At 45.1% G+C, this 19,760-nt stretch overlaps 1 protein-coding gene across 4 annotated transcripts in view; it reads right to left on the bottom strand.

The window, feature by feature from the left end:
• MYH11 (myosin heavy chain 11) overlaps nt 1-19,760 on the bottom strand; it is a 145,060-nt gene that overhangs the window by 113,448 nt on the left and 11,852 nt on the right. For all 4 annotated transcript variants that reach the window (XM_037814262.1, XM_037814263.1, XM_037814264.1 and 1 more), the window contains exon 3: nt 9,941-10,097. In XM_037814262.1, coding sequence (XP_037670190.1) covers nt 9,941-10,097 — 157 coding nt within the window. The remainder of the gene's footprint in view (nt 1-9,940; nt 10,098-19,760) is intronic.

Below are 19,760 nucleotides of genomic sequence, written 5' to 3'. Positions count from 1 at the left end.
ATTGGCGTGCCCACTTCCAAGCAGAAGCAGCTAGGCAGAGCGAGCAAGATGCTGCCACTGGGGCCAATCATAACCCCGAAGCCTACTTGGGCACGGGAGCGTTTATAAATGCATCTGCCTATATTAATGCACCTACCACCTTTTGGCCTATCCTTCGGGGAATCGCCTTGCGAGCGTTTGCCAACTGCTCCGCCTGTCGGCCTACGAAATTCACCAAGCTCCTCCAGGAGCCGAGTGAGCCTTTCGCCACCTTTGTCTCTAGGGTTGAAGAAACCTGCGCTCGAAAGGTTAGTGATCCCCAGGCCCAATTGGCTCTCGCTCGAGAACTCATTCTCGAGGGAGCCAATCCCCCTTGCAAGCAGGCTATCCTTCCCTTGCGGGAGAAAAGCCTACACGATTGGGTACTTGCCTGCAGCGCCTTTGACCCAGCTGCCGCGTCCCTAGCCCAGGCTGTCTCTGGCGCTGTCACTGCCGCCTTAGCCGCCACCACCGGTTGCTTTAAGTGTGGGCAGAGTGGCCATTTTGCCTGGGAGTTCCCCAATGCGGAGGTCAACCGCCCGCCTTTCATGCAGCGCAATGGGCGCCCCCCTCCCACTCCTTGCCCACGCTGTCAGCGTGGCTATCACTGGGCGCGCAATTGCAAAAATAACCCCAAAAACCTCTGCCGCTGCCCCGGTGTCAATCAGCGCCAAGGCGCTGAGCAAGCTTTAAACTCCAAGCGGGGCAAGCCTCAGCCCCGCCCCTAAGAGGCAGCGTGCCGGCCGGTTCTAATAAAACTCATCACCTCGCCAGCAATAAAATGCTTCTCTGGACAGTCCCAATCACTCCGGAAAAGCCTACCCGTAAACTAAAAATAGGGGGGCAATGGTACGCAGGCACGCTCGATTCAGGGGCAGAGGTCTCTTGCATGCCCGCTCAGTATGCCACCATGTGCATGGTTCTCGATGGTCCCTCGGTAGTGGGAGCCACTGGTACCTCCATTTCTCTTCAGGCCATGGGACCCATTAAGTGGGAGGATGAGGAAGGCCACTCAGGCACCTTCCGCCCGTTATTCCTACACACCATAGATCAAATTTTATGGGGCCGTGATATCCTCGCCGCCTCTAGGGCAGTGCTTACCACGCAGCCCCCCCAATAATGTGCGCCACTGCTCGTTTAACACCTCCAGCGCCCGTTCCTCTGCAGTCGGATACTGAGGAACCCATATGGGTGGAGCAGTGGCCCCTTCCCACGCACAAATTAGTTGCACTCCAAGCTCTTGTATACCTTACCTTAAAGTGGGCCCCTACAGGGTGCAAACTCCCTACAGTTAACTGGCTCGGCCAAGAAAGTGAGGGATCCTGCACACATCTTAATCTTACAGTGCAGCTCCCCACTGATCCCTCCTGGTTACTCGGTCGAACTTGGGGCTTCAGAATCTATGAGAAAGGAGCCGACCGAGGATCACTTATTCTTATAAAAAAGGAGGCTGTAAGCCAACCATGCCAAAATACTGCATTAAAAACACCCTCTGGCATAGGTCCCAACCAAGTCCTTAACCCCCTTAATCCACAGCCCTCCAGCCGCACCTCAAGTACAAGCAGCGCATCCGGAAACCGCACCTCAGCTACAAACAGCGCATCGCCAACCCCACCACCCCAACCTTTTCTGCCCCCCTCTCGTTACTCCTCTCCCCTCCTCGGCCTTATCCAAGCAGCCTTCACCTCAGTGAATTCCTGCAACCCCAATCTTACCTCCTCCTGCTGGCTTTGCCTCTGCACCTCCTCCTCCCTGTATGAGCCCGTCGCCTCCAACCTTTCCTTTTCAGAAAATACAGAGAATAGCCCCTCGGAATGCAATTGGAATACCTCTGCCGTCCCCCTAACCTTTCATTCAGTCTCCTTTACAGGAAAGTGCATCCGCCCTCGCTCAAGTAACTCTCCCAGCCTCACAGCTTGTGCCAACTACTCATCTCCCAGCAGCTCTGCCAAGTTTCTTATTCCCCACAACTCCTCCCAATGGCTCTGCTCCTCTACAGGACTTACCCCCTGCCTTAATGTGCAAACCCTCAGTACAACTAATGAAACTTGCCTCCTAATTGTCCTTATCCCTAGGGTCCTATACCACAGCGAGGAAGACTTCTTCCTCCGCCTAGAAAGAACTGCAGCTCCTGCCCCTCTGCAAAAGCGAGAGCCCATCACCGCCCTCACGATCTTCTAGGTCTTGCAGGCGCTGGCACCGGAATCGCTGCGCTAGCCAGTCAAGGTTCCGCCCTAACTCACCTCCGGGCGGCCGTTGACGAGGACATTCGTCACCTACAAAACGCTATTTCCCATCTTAAAAATTCTGTTAACTCCCTCTCTGAGGTAGTGCTCCAAAACCGCCGAGGTCTCGACCTTCTCCTCCTCAAAGAAGGGGGCCTTTGCGCCGCCCTAGGAGAAGAGTGCTGTGTATATGCCAATTCCACAGGTCTCGCCGAAGACAGCCTAAAGAAAGTCCGAGAGGGACTAGAACAGCGCAAAAGGGACCCGGAAGCCGCCAACTATTGGTCCCACATCTTTGCCCCCATCCTCCCATACCTCCTCCCTCTCCTCGGCCCCCTACTAATGATTATTCTAGCTCTCACCTTAGGACCCTGTATTATCCGCAGAATTGTCCAACTTGCTAAAAACCAAGCCAATGCTGTCTTCTCATCATTTGTGCAAGTCCAGTATCAACGACTTGCCTCCACTGAAGAAGCTGACCCTCCGCAGCGTCGCCACCCTCGTCCATCCCGCAAGCAGCGAGGCCCCTCTCGAGCGCCCGGGCGCCACACCAACGCCGAGCTCCAGCCTCTCTGAGCAACCGTCAACCCCTTTCCCCTCCCCGGCCTCCCCTTTCCCTCATCCCTTAGCGGATCTCTCCGTAAGCTTCTTCCTGTAATTAGAAAAGAAGGGGGAAATGCGGGATACTGATTACGTGCTTCAACTTGGCGGGCCTGGGCCAGGGGACCGGATCCGCCCCTGGGGAGGGCGGTGGGCACGGGCGGTAGCGCCCTCCACAGCCCCCCGGGCCTGAGAAAGTGAGGCCGGAGGCAGGCCCCATTTCCTCACCCAAAGTACAACTGTCAGGAGAAGCTTGCCGGAGAAAACCGCCCCCTTTACCTTGCCCGCCCTCCCCGTTGCCGGAGCAACTCCCACCCTTTTCAAACGACCTCCGCGCCCTCTCAGAACCAATCCAAGCCTTTAACCCCTACAGCTAGCCCGCCCTCTAAACCGCCCTATATAAACGTGTACCCTCCCCTAATAAACGCTCTCGGCTTCATCACCCTCAAAGAAAAGCGTCCCGCCTGTTTCCTCTCGCCGCCCTCCACACCTTGCACGCCACCGCCGGGGACCTGGCCAAGTCCCCCGCCTCGCCTTCGCCTCCGGGAAAGAGCCCCCGCCGCCGGTACCCTCCGAGCAACGCCGAGAGCCGAGGGTTCAGCAACCGGCCGCCCCCCGACGCAGTAGACGCGACCGCATGGCATGTCCAACTTCTGGTTTCATGCATGATGATGAGACAAAAAGTCTTACAATTAACTGATTTTTTACCAAGTTCCAGGCACTGTTCTAAGCACTTTAAATTCAATAGTTCATTTAATCCTCACATCAGCCCTATAAATTAGGTCACTGTTGTTATAGTCCTCTTTTTACAAATGAGGAAATAGAGGCACAGAGAAGGCAAGTATCTTGCCCAAGGTCACATAGCTAGTGAGTGGTAGAGCTAGGATTTGATCATAGGCAGCTATGTTCAAACTGTCCAAAGTCAAGGACAAGGAGAGAGTTCTGAAAGCTGTAAGCAAAAGGCCACGAGTTGTGTACAAAGGAACCCCAATAAGATTAAGTGCTGATTTCTCATCAGAAACCACAGAGGCAAGAAGGCAGTGATATGAAATATTTTAAGTGCTAAAAGAAAACAATTGCCAACTAAGAATTTTATATAAGGTAAGACTTTCTTTCAAAAATGAAGACAAGATTAAGACATTCCCAGATAAACAAAAGCTGAGGGAGTTCATCACCACTAGACCTGCCCTACAAGCAGTGCTAAAAGGAATTCTTCAGACTCAAAAGTAGGGACACTAAACAATGGATCAAAGTGGGATAAAGAAATAAAGACCTCTGATAAAAGTAACCATATTGGGAGTTATACATGTCAGCATTGTTGTATTGTACTTTTTATATGTAACCCACTTTTTTTATTAAATTCGGTTTTATTGAGATATATTCACATACCATACAATCATCCATGGTGTACAATCAACTGTGTAACCAACTTTTTACTTCTTACAGGTTCTAAGAAGCAAAGGCTTAAAAAGTATTGATAAATCAATGGTTTGGGAAATATAATTTATAAAGATATAATTGGTAACAAGTACAACAAAAAGTTAGGGGGATGGAAGGGTATAGGAACAGTATATGTGTATGTTATTGAAGTTAATTTGGTATCAAATCAAACATGATTGTTATAGATTTAGGATATTTAACTTTAGCCACATGGTAACCACAAAGAAAATATATGAAAAATATATTCAGAAATAAATGGGAAGGGACTCGAGATGGCACAATAGAAAAACTCAAATAAATATGAAATTAGGCATTAGTGGAGAAATTGATGCTCAATAAAGGCATAAGACTTACAAAGACAAAATAGCAAAATGGCAGAAGAAAGTCCTGCATTTTCAGTACTGACTTTACATGTAAATGTATTAAACTCTCCAGTCAAAAGGCAGAGATTGGCAGAATAAATAACCCAGTGATGTGCTATTTACAAGAGACATATCTTAAATTCAACACACAAATAGGTTGAAAGTAAAAGGATGGAGAAAAATATTCCATACAAATAGCAACCAAAAGAGAACTGGGGTAGCTATATTAGTATCAGAAAAAATAAACTGTCACAAGGGACAAAGAAGGTCACTATATATTGATAAAGGGATCAATTCAACAAAAAGACAACAATTATAAATACACATGCACCTAAAGGCAGAGCTCCTAAATTTGTAAAGCAAATATTGACAAGTTTGAAGGGACAAATAGACAGTTCTATATTAGTAGTAGGAGAGTTCAGTATACCACTTTCAATAGTAGGGAGAATATCTAGACAGAAGATCAATATGCAATTAGAACACTCAGAGGATACTCTAAACCAAATAGACCTAACAGACATATTTGGAACACTTAACCCAACAGGAACAGAATTCACATTATTCTATGGTACGGGGATCATTCTCCAGGATAGACTGTGTATTAGGCCACAAAACAAGTCTCATAAATTCATGTGTTGAGATCATACAATGTATCTTCTCCAATAACAATGCAATGAAGACAGATCAACAGAGGAGGAATTGGAAAATTCATAAATATGCAGAAATCAAAGTCTTAAATACCCAGCAGGTCAAAGAAAAAGTAAGGGAAATTTGGAAATATCTTGTGGAAAATGAAAATGAAAACACAACATACCAAAACTTATCAGATGCAGCAAAGGCAGTGCTAAGAAGGAAATTTATAGCTCTAAATGCTTACATTAAAAAAGAAGAAAGACTTCAAATCAGACCTAACTTCAAAACTGGATGATCTAGAAAAAGAAGAGCAAACTAAACCCAAAGTAAGCAGAAGGAAGGAAATAAGAAAGAATAGAGCAGAGATAAATGAAATAGAAATAGAAAATTTTTAAAATAGAATCAACAAAACCAAATGTTGGTTCTTTAAAAAGATCAATAAAATTGACAAGCTAGACTGAAAAAGTTAAAAAAAAGAGAGAGGATGCAAACAACTAAAATCAGAAATGAAAGGGGGAACGTTATTACCAAACACACAGAAATAGAAAGGATTATGAGAGGATACAATGAACAACTGTGTGCCAATAAATTAGAAAACCTAGAAAAATTGGACAAATTCCTGGACATACAAACTGCCTAACTGATCAAGAAGAAATAGAAAATGTAGTTATTTTAGATTATTTGTTTTTCTTAATCCTTTGCTTTGTTTTGTTTGAAACGTGGTTTTTTTTTTTTTTTTTTTTTTTTTTTTTTGCTGTTGGTTTGTTTGTTTTAATTTTTTGATAAATACAGATAAAAAGAAGAAGAAGAAATAGAAGATCCCAAGACATCAATAACTAGTAAAGAGATTGAATCAGCAATTAAGAATCTCCCAAAAGGAAAAGCTCAGGACCAGATGGCTTCACAGGTGAATTTTACCACCTTCCAAGAAGATTTAACACTAATCCTGTTCAAACTCTTCCAAAAAATTGAAGAGGAGGAAATACTCCCTAACATATTCTATGAGGCCAACGTCACCCTAATCCCTAAGCCAGATAAAGATACCATAAGAAAAGAAAATTACAGACCAATACCCTTATGAACATAGACACAAAAATCCTAGACAAACTACTAGCAAACCAAATCCAACAGCACGTTAAAAGAATTATACACCATAATCAAGTGGGATTTATCCTAGGTATGCAAGGGTGGTTCAACATAAGGAAAGCAATGAATATAATACACTAAATTAAGAGAACAAAGGGGGAAAACCACATGATTATTTCAATTGATGCAGAAAAGGCATGACAAAATTCAGCCACCCTTTCTTAATAAAAACACTTAGAAAATGAGGAATAGAAGGAAAGTTCCGGAACATAATAAACAGTATATATGAAAAGCCCATAGCTATCATCCTATTTAATGGTGAAAGACTGAAAGTTTTCCCTCTAAGTTCAGGAACAAGACAAGATGCCCACTGTCTCCACCATTATTCAACATTGTTCTAGAAGTGCTATCTGGAGAAATTAGGCAACAAAAAGAAATAAAAGGTATCCAGATCAGAAAGGAAGAAATAAAACTTTCCCTATTTGCAGATGACATGATCCTATATACAGAAAATCCTGAGAAATCCATGACAAAGCTACCAGAACTAATAAACTAATTCAGCAATGTGGCGGGGTATAAGATCAACATGCAAAAATCAGTACTGTTTCTGTGCACTAGTAAATGAACAATCTGAAAAGGAAATCAAGAAAAAAATTCCATTTACAACAGAAACTTAAAGAATCTAATATCTAGGAATAAATTTAACCAAGGATGTACATAGAAACTGCAAAATATTGCCAATAGAAATGAAAGAAGATCTAAATAAATGGAAGTACATGCCATGTTCATGGGTTGGGAGACTACCATTAGGATGAAAATTCTACTCAAAGTGATTTACAGATTCAACACAATGCCAATCAAAATTCCAACAGCCTTCTTTGCAGAAATGGAAAAGCCAATTATCAAATTTATATAGAGTGTAAGTTGCCCCAAATAGCCAAAGCCATCTCGAAAAAGAAGAACAAAGTTGGAAGATTCATACATCCTGATCTTAAGACATATTACAAAGCCATAGTAATCAAAACAGCATGGTATTTGGACAAGTACAGACATTTAGACCAATGGAATCAAATCGAGCGTTCAGTAATAAATCCTCGTATCTATGGCCAACTGATTTGTGACAATGGTGTCAAGTCTACTCAATTGGGAAAGAATAATCTCTTCAACAAATGGTGCTTGGGAAACTGGATTTCCATATGCAAAAGAATGAAGTTGAACCCCTATCTCATATACAAAAAGACAATTCAAAATGGAGCAAATACCCAAACATAAGAAACACAACTATTAATCTCCTAGAAGAAAATATAGGGAAACATCTTCATGATATTGTGTTAGGCAGTGGTTTCTTGAACTTTACACCAAAAGCATGAGCAACAAAAGAAATGACAAATAAATAGGACCTCATCAAAATTTAAAACTTTTATTCCTCAAAGGACTTAATCATGAACGGAAAAAGACAACCTACAGAATCGGAGAAAATATTTGGAAACCACATATCTGATAAAAGTTTGATATACAGAATATATAAAGCAATCCTTCAACTCAAAACAAAAAGGCAAATAACTCAATTTAAAAATGGGCAAAAGTCTTGGATAGTCATTTCTTCAAAGAAGACATACAAATGGCCAAAAAGCACATGAAAAGATGCTCAACATCATTAGCCATGTGGTGGTTTGAAGCTGTATGTACCCAGAAAACACATGTACATGTTCTTAAATTTAATCCACTCCTGTGAACCCATTGTAAATAGGGCCTTTTGATAAGGGAACTTCAGTTAAGGCGTGGGCCACCTCCAACAGGATGGGTTTTAATCCTATTACTTGAGTCCTTTATAAGCAGGGTGAAATTCAGACCAACAGAGAGAAAGCCACAGGAAGCAAGAAGCTGAAATTTAATGGAACCCGGAAGAGAAAGGAGAGACTGGGAGACGCCACCGTGCTCCTTGCTATGTGACAGGGTGGCCAAGAACCACCAGCAGCCGGTCCCAGAATGCCGTACTTCAGGAGGAAAACAGGGCCTTGATGATGCCTTGATTTTCTTGTAGCCTCAAAACCATGAGCAAATAAATTCCCACCATTTAACCTGACCCATTCGTGGTATTTGCTTGAGCAGCCTACAAAACTAAAACAAGCCATAGGAAAATGCAAATAAAAACCAAAATGAGATCCTATTTCACACCCACTAGAAAGGCTACCATTTAAAAAAAAGCATAAGTGTTGGAGAAAATGTGGAGAAATAGGAACACTCATTCATTGCTGGTGAGAATGTAAAATGGTGCAGCCGCTGTGGAAGATAATTTGGCGGTTCTTTAGAAAGTTAAGTAGAGAACTACCACATGGCTTGGCAATCCCTCCACTAGGCATATACCCAAAAGAATTGAAAGCAGGGATGCCAACAGATATTTGCACACTCATAGCGGCATTGTTCACAGTTGCCAAAAGAGGAAGCAACTCAAGTGTTCATCAAATGATGAATGGATAAACACCATGGAATATTATTCAGCCATAAAAAGGAATGTCCTGATACAAGCAACAACATGGATGAATCTTGAAGACACCAAGTTGCGTGACGTAAGCCAGATACAAAAGGACAAATATTGTATGATCTCACTGTTATGAAATAATTAGAATAAGAAAATTCGTAGAGTCAGAAACTATGATATAGGTTACCATGGATCGGGGTGGGGTAGGGAATGGGAGTTAAGGCTTAAATTATACAAAGTTTCTATTTGGGGTGATGGAAAAGTTTTAGTAATGGATGGCAGTGATGGTAGCACAACACTGTGAACATAATGAACAGCACTGAATTATATATTTGAATGAATTTAAAAGGGGAAATTTTAGGTTGTATATGTTGCCAGAATAAAAATTTTTTTAAATAAACAAACATAGGCTGTACAACACAAACAGGGGACCCTAATGTAAACCATGGACCACAGTTAATAGTGCAATTACAATAAGATTCTTTAATCAATTGTAACAAATGCAAGATGTTAATAATGGGGGTGGAGGGTATATGGGAACTCTGTATTTTCTGCATAGTTTTTTTCTATAAACCTACAACTTCCCTGATAATAAAAATAATTTTATAAAACACAAACCCAGATCCGTTACCCTGGCCCCGGGACCATCCCCACCCTTTTCCTTCTGACGTGGCTGACTCACATTACACCATTTTCCAGACGGCTGGCCCAGCTAGGGACCTCGGGCAGCCAGAGGGACCGAAAACGCTGAACCCGGAGCAGGCCATGCCCGTATTTGCCCAAGCTCTCCGCTGTCCCCCACCCTCCGGGCCAGAAGGCTGCACACACAGATGTTCGGGGCTTGCTTTTTCCCTTTTTCAGTCACAGGGCTTCTGCTTCCCTGCTTCGCCTGCCAAACTCCACATTCCTAGCAGGAACTGCAGGCAGGGGGGACAGGGGAGACAGGAGGGGCCCAGGCAGAGCAGGCAGCTCTCTGGAGGCGGCCCTGGGTGCCCCTTGGTGGGCTCCCCTGGGTGGGCTCCCTGGAGGGAGACACTCTGGCCAGCGCCCCCTCACCCTAGCACGAGTCCCTGTGCACCCTCGGGCCCGCTCACCTTGCAGCATGCTGCGGTAGGCCGTGTCGGCGATGGCGTAGATGTGGGGGGGCATCTCGTGTCTCTTCTTGCCCTTGTACATGTCGATGATCTTCTCCGAGTAGATGGGCAGTTGCTTGTAGGGGTTCACCACCACGCAGAAGAGGCCGGAGTACGTCTGCCAAACAGAGAAGCCCAGCTTACCGTGGAGCGAGGAGAGCCCAGAACACTTGGCCCCCTGGGTCCAGCCGTGCCCACACCCTCCAAGCCCTGCATTTACCGAGCGCCACTGAGCGCATCCTCTCACGTCATCCTCGCAACAGCACTATCAGACAGAGGCCCTCAGTGGTCTCATTTTACAGATGGGGAAACTGAGGCCCAGAGAGTCACAGCCGGAATCCCTTAGCATCACTGATATTCCAGGTATGGGGGGAAGGAAAGCAAGGGGCAAGACTGGATTTTGAGGACACCTATGTTAAATTTTACAGCCGTATGATTTTTAAAGAGTACAGGGTTCAAATTCCAGCTCCCCTCCTAAAGGCCCTGGGCAAGCGGAACCTCATGGGCTTACACAGCAGCTACCATTTATTAAACACTTCCTGTGTGCCAGGCTTTGAACTCAGCACTTCCCAGGCATTTTCCTATTTAATCCTTATAAACACCCGGTGACAGGATGCTACGACTTGCCCTCTGCCCATTTGACAGGTGAGGGAACCAAGGCTCAGGGGGTGAAGCCTCAAATTGCTAGAAATCACATTTACCCCAGAGCTCATGCTCCTAACCATTAACAAAGTGACGTCTTGTCTGCAAAATGGTCATAAATACAGGTGTCCTAGAAAAGGAGTGAAGTTCTATATGTGCTACACCATGGATGAACCTCAAAAACATTATGCTGAGTCAAAGAAGCCAGGCATGAAAGACCACATATGTATGATTCCATGTCTATGAAATGGCCAAAATAGGCCAATCCATTGAGCCAGAAAGCAGATTAGTGGTTCCTAGGGGCTGCAGGGGGAAGGGGCAATGGGAAGTGACTGCTTAATGGGTACAGATTTCCTTTTGGGGTGAGTGAAAACGTTCTGGAACTAGACAGTGGTGATGGTTGCACAGCCTGGTGAATGTGCTTAATGCTGCTGGATTGTAGGCTCTAAAATAGTTAAAATGGTGCATTTTATGTTACGTGCATTTTACCCGAATTAAAACATATGCACACAGCTGTCCTGCCTTATATGGTAGGTAGGAGTAGCTGAAAATAATCAGAGCAGGGAGTGGGCGGTGAAGGCACAGTGCAAACCCTACCAAGCCAGGCAAGCGTTATCACTGTTGAGTATCGGTCCTTATCCCTACGTCAGATTTTCCCATGGGTCAAGGTCACAGTTCAGGAGACAGACTTGGACTGCCCACAGGAATTGCTTTCCCCAGATGAGAACATCAGCACTGCCATGAGGCTCTGAGGACCACCCACCATGATCTCCCTCTGACTGCCCCCAAGAAGTGGCCAGGGAAGGAAGGGCAGATAGTCCATCCCCAGATTGCATGCAGGGCAGCCACCCTCCGGGCGGGTGAGCAGCTTTGGGCCAAAGGCACCGAGCAAGACCCTGTCAGCACCGAGCCCACCCAACCCACTCCCGGCCGTACGCGCTGTCCATTAGGCTGCTGACCTATGCCCACCCCCCAGAAACGATTCATCCTCCATTCATTCATTCACTCCACATGTATGTGCTAGACACTGTGCAGGGTGCTGGGGCTATAGCAGTAGGCCAAAAAAGACAAGGTCTCTGCCCTCAGGGGCTTCTGATCAAGGGCTGGAACTGATCGGAGAGCAGGAGGTCCTTCCAGGGCTCAGACTCCCAAGGGACAACCGTGTGTGTTGGGGGGTGGCGGTGGGAGAAGGCACAGGATTGGTGGGAGAAGGGGGAAGAATCTCCCAGGTTCTCACCATTCCCCTTAGAAGGACAGGAATGAGGTCAACAGAAGGCCAGTCTAAGCATCCATCAACCATTTATTGAGCGCCTACTGTATACCAGGTCTTGTACTAGAGGCTGGAGATAAATAAATCAGTGGTAGCCCCTGCCCTCAAAGAGCTCACAGATCAGAAGGAGAGACAAGGACATTAAAAGACAATACTTTTATAATGGACAAGAGGGGAGCACAGGGGATTACACAGCAAGAAAGAGAGAGGGCCCTGACCTATTTTGGGAGTGGACAGGAGAACTTCCTGGGGAAAGAGCTCCCTGCACTGAGTCTTAAACGACAAGAAGGTGTTAACAAGCCCAGGAGGTGGAAGGACACACGAGACAGCAGAGACGGGCAAAGGCAGAGCGACAGACCTCCACCGAGGCCAGCAGGGGCCAGGATCCAGCCCTGATGGGGCTCTTCCTCTGTCTGGACCCCCCACCTTCCCCACTGGGGAGCCTCCTCCCAGCTACCCTGCCAACACCAGCCGCAAGTGCCTTGAGAGCAGGCAGCCCCTTCTGCATCTTCTTCAGTCCCAGCACACACCTTGGCATACAGTAAGTGCTCACTAAATGCTTACTAAATGAATGCCTGCAGAGTAAATTAATTAGGAAGTTTCCCCAGAGCAGGCACAGTGCTGCCTTCAGTGCCATCTCTGTGTGCTGAGTAGGTGCTCAGCAGATGTTTGTTGAGACACCAGGCTCTTCCAAGGCAGGGGCTGTATCCTGTCATCCGTGTCCTGGTCCCCAGCACAGGATTCCCTCAGATGACCATTCGAATGAAAATCAACCAAGCTTAACCTCCTCTTCAGGTCTCAACTCCACCTCCAGCTCCTCCGGAGCCAAGCCCACTGCCAACTGCATGCCCTTTTTAAAATGTGGATATCACTTACAGCCCAAACCATCTCATCCCAAACCCTTGACCTGGAGGCAGTAAGGGCAGTGGTGAAGGACACAGAATTGGATACCAGGGACTTGAGTTGGAACCCTTACTCTGCTTCTTCCTAGCTGTGTGACTCTGGGCAAGTCTCTTAACCTCTCTGAGCTTCAGTTACCCTCATATATAAAATAGGAACATAATAGTAACTCCTTCATAAGTTTGCTGAGAGATAGAGCTTGCAAAGCACTTGGCATAGTGCCTGGTACACAGTAGGTGCTCAATAGTACACAATAGTGATGATTACCATGCCTGTTTCACAATATTTAACAATGATGAAACCTTGCACCTTGGAATCTTCCTTCACAGGTGCTGTTCCTGCTACCTGGAACACATTTCCCCCATCTTCCCAGAGCTGGGTCCATCTCCCCTTTCAGGGCTCAGCCTAAATGCCATCCTGGACTGGGAGCTGCACAACTACCGAAGCCCTCACCATCACATCTCCAGCACCCAGTAAACATTTACGGAATAAAATGAATAAAAGGAAAAAGGAAAGAAAACGTGGCCCTCCAAACTCTATCATCAGCTCCTGAGGGAGGAGTGTTACTTTCCCCCTGGCAATAGGCAAACAGCAAGCACTTAATTCATGCTTTCAGGCAGACCTAGATCTCTGCTCAGTCGAGCAGAGCTTTCCTGAGCAAGCCGGGGTCCGAGAATCTAAGAGGGAGGATGGGGTGGGTCGTGGCCCACAGGGCTGACAGCTCCAGCGTCCCTGTTCAAACTCAGGAACCCTCCCCTGACCCAGGCCCAGGGTCCTTGGCTGTGTTTGGGCCTCCCCTGCCCCGGGAACCCCTCTCCAGCTGGTTGAGTTCAGAGGATTCAAAATCCTCACTTTCCTCCCAGAATCTCAGGGGCCCAGAACTACCAGCAGGTCACAGCGACAGGCCCAGGATTTCCCTCTCGTGACCGTATTAGGAAGCAGCTGTAGCCCCTCCTCCCCCCCTACCAGCACACACGCCCAGGCACACATGCACACACACACATACACTTATATGGTCAATGGCCGAGCCCTGAGCTGGGGGTGGGGGGCTTTGCTGCTCCCAGGGCCAACCGGAAACAAGGAGCAAGAGGGGGAAGGTGGAAGGGGCACAGGCTTGAAGTGACGCACACCCGAGGTGGGGAGAGAGCCCAGCTTTACCCCTCGCTACCTGTGTGACTTGCCCAGGCTGCCAACCAGCCCCCTGGGCCTCCGCTTCCTCGTCTCCAAAACAATGGATAATTCCACCTTCTTTACGGGGTAGTTGCGCAATATCGCAGCTTTCTAAATATCTATCCTAGAGACCTAGACATGTCCACTAAGAAGGGTTTTCCGCAGCAGCGTTGATTAATTTTTATGGTGGCAACCTACATAGAACGCAAAGTGTCCCATTTTATCCATTTTTAAGTGCACGCTTCAGTGGTATTAATTACTTTCACCATGTTGTGCGAACGTCACCTCCATCTATTACCAAAGCTTTTCATGACCCCAAACAGAAACTTTGGACTTATTAAGCAATAACTCCCCATTTCCCCCTATCCTCTGTCTCTGGTAACCTCTAATCTACTTCCTGTCCCTGAGAAATTTGCTTATGCTAGGTATTTCATATAACTGGAATCATACAATATTTGTCCTTTTGTGTCTGGCTTATTTCATGCAAGACAGTATCTTCAAGATTCATCCATGTTGTCACCTGTATCAGAAAGTCAGTCCTTTTCTCTGCTGTATAATGTTCCATTGAGTGGACATACCATGTTTTGTTTATCCATTCCTCTGCTGGTGGACTCATGAGTTGTTTCCACTTTTCTGCTGTGAATAATGCTGCTATGAACACTGGTATACAAGTATCTGTTCGAGTTTCTGGCTTTCATTCTTGTAGGTATATTTCTAGGAGCAGAGTTGCTGAGTCGCAGCATTGAAAAACAACCTAAATGCCCATCCATAGGGGATCGGCTCAATAATTATAGTTCATTCCTATAGTAGAAGACTGTGCTGCCATTAAAAAGGGTGCGGGGCCTCTACCTCTACTGCCACAAACTGCTGATCAAAAAGTATAGCAAATGCAAGGAGTGAGGTACACAGAAGTGCATCTGCTATGCTGTCATTTGGGGGGGAGTGGAGGGAAAGCCCTGTATTTGCTCATATATGTATACAATATTTCTGGAAGGCTATATAATAAACTGGTGGTCATGGTTTCTCTAGGGAGGGAAACTAGAAGGTTGAGACATGGGGATGAATGGGAAAGTTCTATACACACTTATGTACCATTTTATTTAATAGTTACATGTATTACCTGTGCAAAAATGTTTTTAAAGTCTAAGTAGATTGTTATGAACAGGTGCTGAAAAAGATGTAAGACATGTTTACATAGGAAAAGCAAGCTGCAAAGCATTTGTGGAGTGGTTTTTTTGTTCTCTGTTATACGTGAATATGTATATGCCCAACCTTGTTAATTGTGTTCACCTCTAGGGATGAGGGCTTGGGACTAAAAAGGGGGAGGCACTTGCTTGTTATGCTGTATACTTATTTTTAAATATATCCTCTTGTGTGTTTTGCATAGATATCCCTGTATTGCTTGAGGAGGTTCTCTGAAGCAAGAGCACCTTGAAGAGGCTAGGCCTGCCTATAATGTGCCTAAGAGTCTCCCCCTGAGTGCCTCTTTGTTGCTCAGATGTGGCCCTCTCTCTCTACCTAAGCCAACTTGAAAGGTGAAATCACTGCCCTCTCCCCTACGTGGGATCAGACACCCAGGGGAGTGAATCTCCCTGGCAACGTGGAATATGACTCCCGGGGAGGAATGTAGACCTGGCATCGTGGGACGGAGAACATCTTCTTGACCAAAAGGGGGATGTGAAAGGAAATGAAATAAGCTTCAGTGGCAGAGAGATTCCAAAAGAAGCCGAGAGGTCACTCTGGTGGGCACTCTTACGCACAATATAGACAACCCTTCTTAGGTTCTAATGAATTGGAATAGCTAGCAGTAAATACCTGAAACTATCAAACTACAACCCAGAATCCTTGAATCTTGAAGATGATTGTATAAAAATGTAGCTTATGAGGGGTGACAATGTGATTGGGAAAGCCGTATGGACCACACTTCCCTTTGTCCAGTGTATGGGTGGATGAGTAAAAAAATGGGGGCCAAAAAAAAAAAAAAAAGGACCCAGTGTTCTTTTCTACTTTAATTGCTCTTTTTCACTTTAATTTTTATTCTTATTATTTTTGTGTGTGGTAATGAAAATGTTCAAAAATTAATTTTGGTGATGAATGCACAACTATATAATGGTACTGCGAACAACTGAATGTACGCTTTGTATGACTGCATGCTATGTGAATATATCTCAATAAAATTGAATTTAAAAAGAAAGAGCACCTTGAAATATCTAAAGGGCTAGTACACAGGGTTCACTCAATAAAGTGCACCTAGGTAATTTTTTCTTCTCCCTCCAGGGCCCAGTACGGTGTCTGGCACCTGCAGAGCAGTGAGTGCACACACCCACCTGCAGATGTGGGTCCAGGGAAGCCAGATCCTCTGCTTTTTCAAGCAGTGCCACATACTGAGTTTTTCTTCATTGATCTATTATATTAACTTGAATATTTTAAAGTAAGCACTCATTCTGAGCCAACAGCTTGCAATCTCTGGCCTAGTACCCAGGTAGTGCTCAAGAAATGATAATAAACATGGTTTGGTGGTTTCTCACAAAGTTAAAACAAACTACCATATAATCTGGCAATTCTGCTCCTGGGTATATACCCAAAAAACCCAGCCTCAGACAGGTATTTGTACACCATATTCATAGCAACATTAATCACAATAGCAGGAAGGTGGAAACAACCCAAGTGTCCATCAATAGACAAATGGGTAAATAAAATGTGGTATATCCATACAATGGAATATTATTCCACTGTAAAAAAGGAATAAGTACTGATACATGAACCTTAGAGAGATTTAATGTTGAGTGAAATAAGTCAGACCCAAAGGGACAGTTATTGTGCGTGATTAATGCCACTGAATCCTATGCTTGGCTGCTTGGGAGTGGTTGAGATGGGACAGTTTATGCTGTATATGTTTCCACAATTTGAAAGCACGAGAGAGGGACACAATAAGAGACAATGACAATTAAATGTAATATACAATAATCTTGGACTAGATCTCATAATGGAGGAGAAAATGCCCAAAAGGACAACATTGGGACAAGCAGAAAAATTGTATTTGATATTTCTTGTATTTGATATCTGTCTTTAATAAGGTTATAAAAGTGAATATCCTTGTTCTTAGGAAGTATTAAGTTATTCAAGGAACATGACATGTGCAACTTACTCTCAAGTGTTTGGAAAACAGATGACAGATTATATAGAACGACATGACAAATGTGGCAAAATGTTAATCGCTGGTAAATTTGGGTACATTGGAGTTCTCTGTATTGATTTCTGCAATTGTCCTGTAAATTTGGAATTAGTTCCAATAAAAAGCTAAAAAAAAAAATCATAATAAAAGGTTAGATCCCTTTCTTCTGGGTACTTAAAGCTCACCCAACTTGCAAGACCCAAACCTAAAGCTGGTGATGCCCATGGCCCTGGCTCCCTGCCCCAGCCCACACCCACCACCTCCTGCTCCAGGCCTCCTGCCACCCTATGGACCTTACATCATCACGGGCAGTCACCCTGGCCCCGCAGTCAGATGCGCCTCGTTTGAATCCCGGCCCTGCCCACTCTTCAGCGACGTGACTGGGCACAGCTGAACCTCAGTGTCCTCATCCCTAAAATGGGCAACAGCATCTGTCTCACAGGCCATTGGAAGCTAATGAGACAGCAGTTAGCAGTTAAAAGCCCGGCTTCCTGGATTTGAGATATATCTTTGCTTCTCAAGTCAGTTAAACTTTTCTAAGCCACAATTTCTTTATTCGGAAAAAAAAAATGGGCTAAATAAAAGACTCTCTCTTTCATACGAAGAAAATAAGAAAATATATTAGTATAAACGCTTAACGTAGTAAATTTTAAACGAACAGTAGCTGCTATTATTGTTAGAGTAACAAGGTTCCTTTGAGAATTTAATGAACACTAAGACCCTCTGCCCAGAAAGATAAACATATGAGCAAATTTTACTTGTCTCAAGAGGCTTGGGAACTCCATAGCACCTAGTCAAGTATTTTAGCCTCTATTTCCTAGATTTGCATGTGACTCCGGTGTGTCTTGTCTTCCTCACTTTAAGTATTAAGCAACCCCAGAGTAAGGACTGGGCCCCCTGACTCCTCAGTGCCCCACGGAGAGAAGCAGGAGAGTGAAGAAAACACACAAGCCAGAGTCTGAATCCAGGCCCCTTCCTAACTGGGTGACTTGAGACAAGTCCCCTCATCTCTCTGTTTTGGTTGCTCATCTGCAGGATGGGATATTAGCTTTGTTCTTGCAGGGATCACAAAGGACTAAATGGCCCTGGGACAAAGGGATGGTACCTGGCACCATTACTGAGCTCCCTTCTCCCCGTCCTCCAGGAAAACCCAGGGACAACAGCCTGCCTGAGGTCCATGAACATTCCAGGCAGAAAAGATCCAGCCAATGTCAAATAGACAGTGGGACCAGAAACCAGAGCTGTGTCCACACCCTACAAGGGCCATGAGTGACATGAGGCAGCTCAGGCAAGGCGCTGAACATCGCTGAGCCCAGAATTGGCATCTCCAAGATGGCGAGATGGGACCTTCTGGCATCCCCGGATTCTTCCAGATCCAAGAGGATGGGAAGGTCTCAAATCCCCATCGTTAGAGGTGGGCCTTGCAGAGCGGAGGGGAAGTTCTCGTCACCAAGGGCACCTTAGCGATGGCCCAGCATCACCTGGACACCCCGCTTATTACCAAGAGTCACGCATTTGCTGTCAGGTGCTGGGAGAGTAACTTACTAAACCCTGCCCCCCCTTTCCTTCTTTATCTTCTCCGTCATGGACAACTGTTTCTATTAAGTGATTAAATTGACCAGAAAGGACCAAGCAGAAGCCGGCCCATAATAAGGCTGAAAGATCTTAATCTAATCTGTCCAGAGAAGCATAACAGGAGTTTGACACTTGAATTCATTTTTTTTTTTTTTTAATCTGCTGTCAGAAGATAGGCTGGGTCTTGGGACCTTCACAAGCTCCACTTCTTTTTTTTTTTTTTTTTTTCTTCTCTGATTTCTGTTTTGGGCTCAAGCACCCTGTGGGAGGGCAGCAGGTGAGACCCATCGGCAGGCCCACCCTTAACTTCTCTGGATGGAGATGGAACATCTCAGGTGGGAAACCTGGGCCCCAAGGAGCCCAGTCTTTTCTCTCACTCTCTGCAGACTGGCCTCCTTGGAAATGTCCTTCCCTTACCACTGGCCCAGCTGACAATATTTCCATTAGGGAGTGCCATGGACAAAAGAGATGTTTCCGTCCCTTTCTAAAGCTGCCACTGCTTTAGTTAGGGCAGCTTGCTGGCTTGCAAAATAGAACAAGTATATGCAATTCATTGGGGTGTCGTGTTAATTAAATAAGATAAAATATGTCAAGGCATAGTCCCAAGACTACAGGAGATACTTAACAATTACAAGGTGTTTTCCCCTTCCCCTTTGGCTCTTTGAAAAAGAGCCACTCTAGCCTCTTTGGAAATATCCAGAAGGAGATTGGATAAATCAATTATGACACATCCACAAAATAGATTGATATAGCCCTTAAAAATGGTATTTTGAAGGCTACAGAATGGGATGTGGAAAAGCTCAGCAGTCACTTGTTCATGGAAAAAGAGCAGATCACTAAACTATTAGCAGGGTAGGCTTTCAAATATGTAAACATGTACCATTCTTGCACAGAAAGATGAAAGACACACCAGCGTCTTATCAACTATTATCTCTGGACGAAAACTGATTTTTATTGTGTTCATTATGTTTTCCTGAGTTTACCAAGCCTTCGGTGTTGTATATGTATTATTTTCCTAATTAAGAAAAATATTTGCACAAGATGTTTAG

This window comes from Choloepus didactylus, chromosome 21, assembly GCF_015220235.1.
Source record: "Choloepus didactylus isolate mChoDid1 chromosome 21, mChoDid1.pri, whole genome shotgun sequence".
Classification (NCBI taxonomy): domain Eukaryota; kingdom Metazoa; phylum Chordata; class Mammalia; order Pilosa; family Megalonychidae; genus Choloepus; species Choloepus didactylus.
Note: the sequence above shows the minus strand (reverse complement) of the source record. Positions and strands in the feature narration are given on the sequence as shown.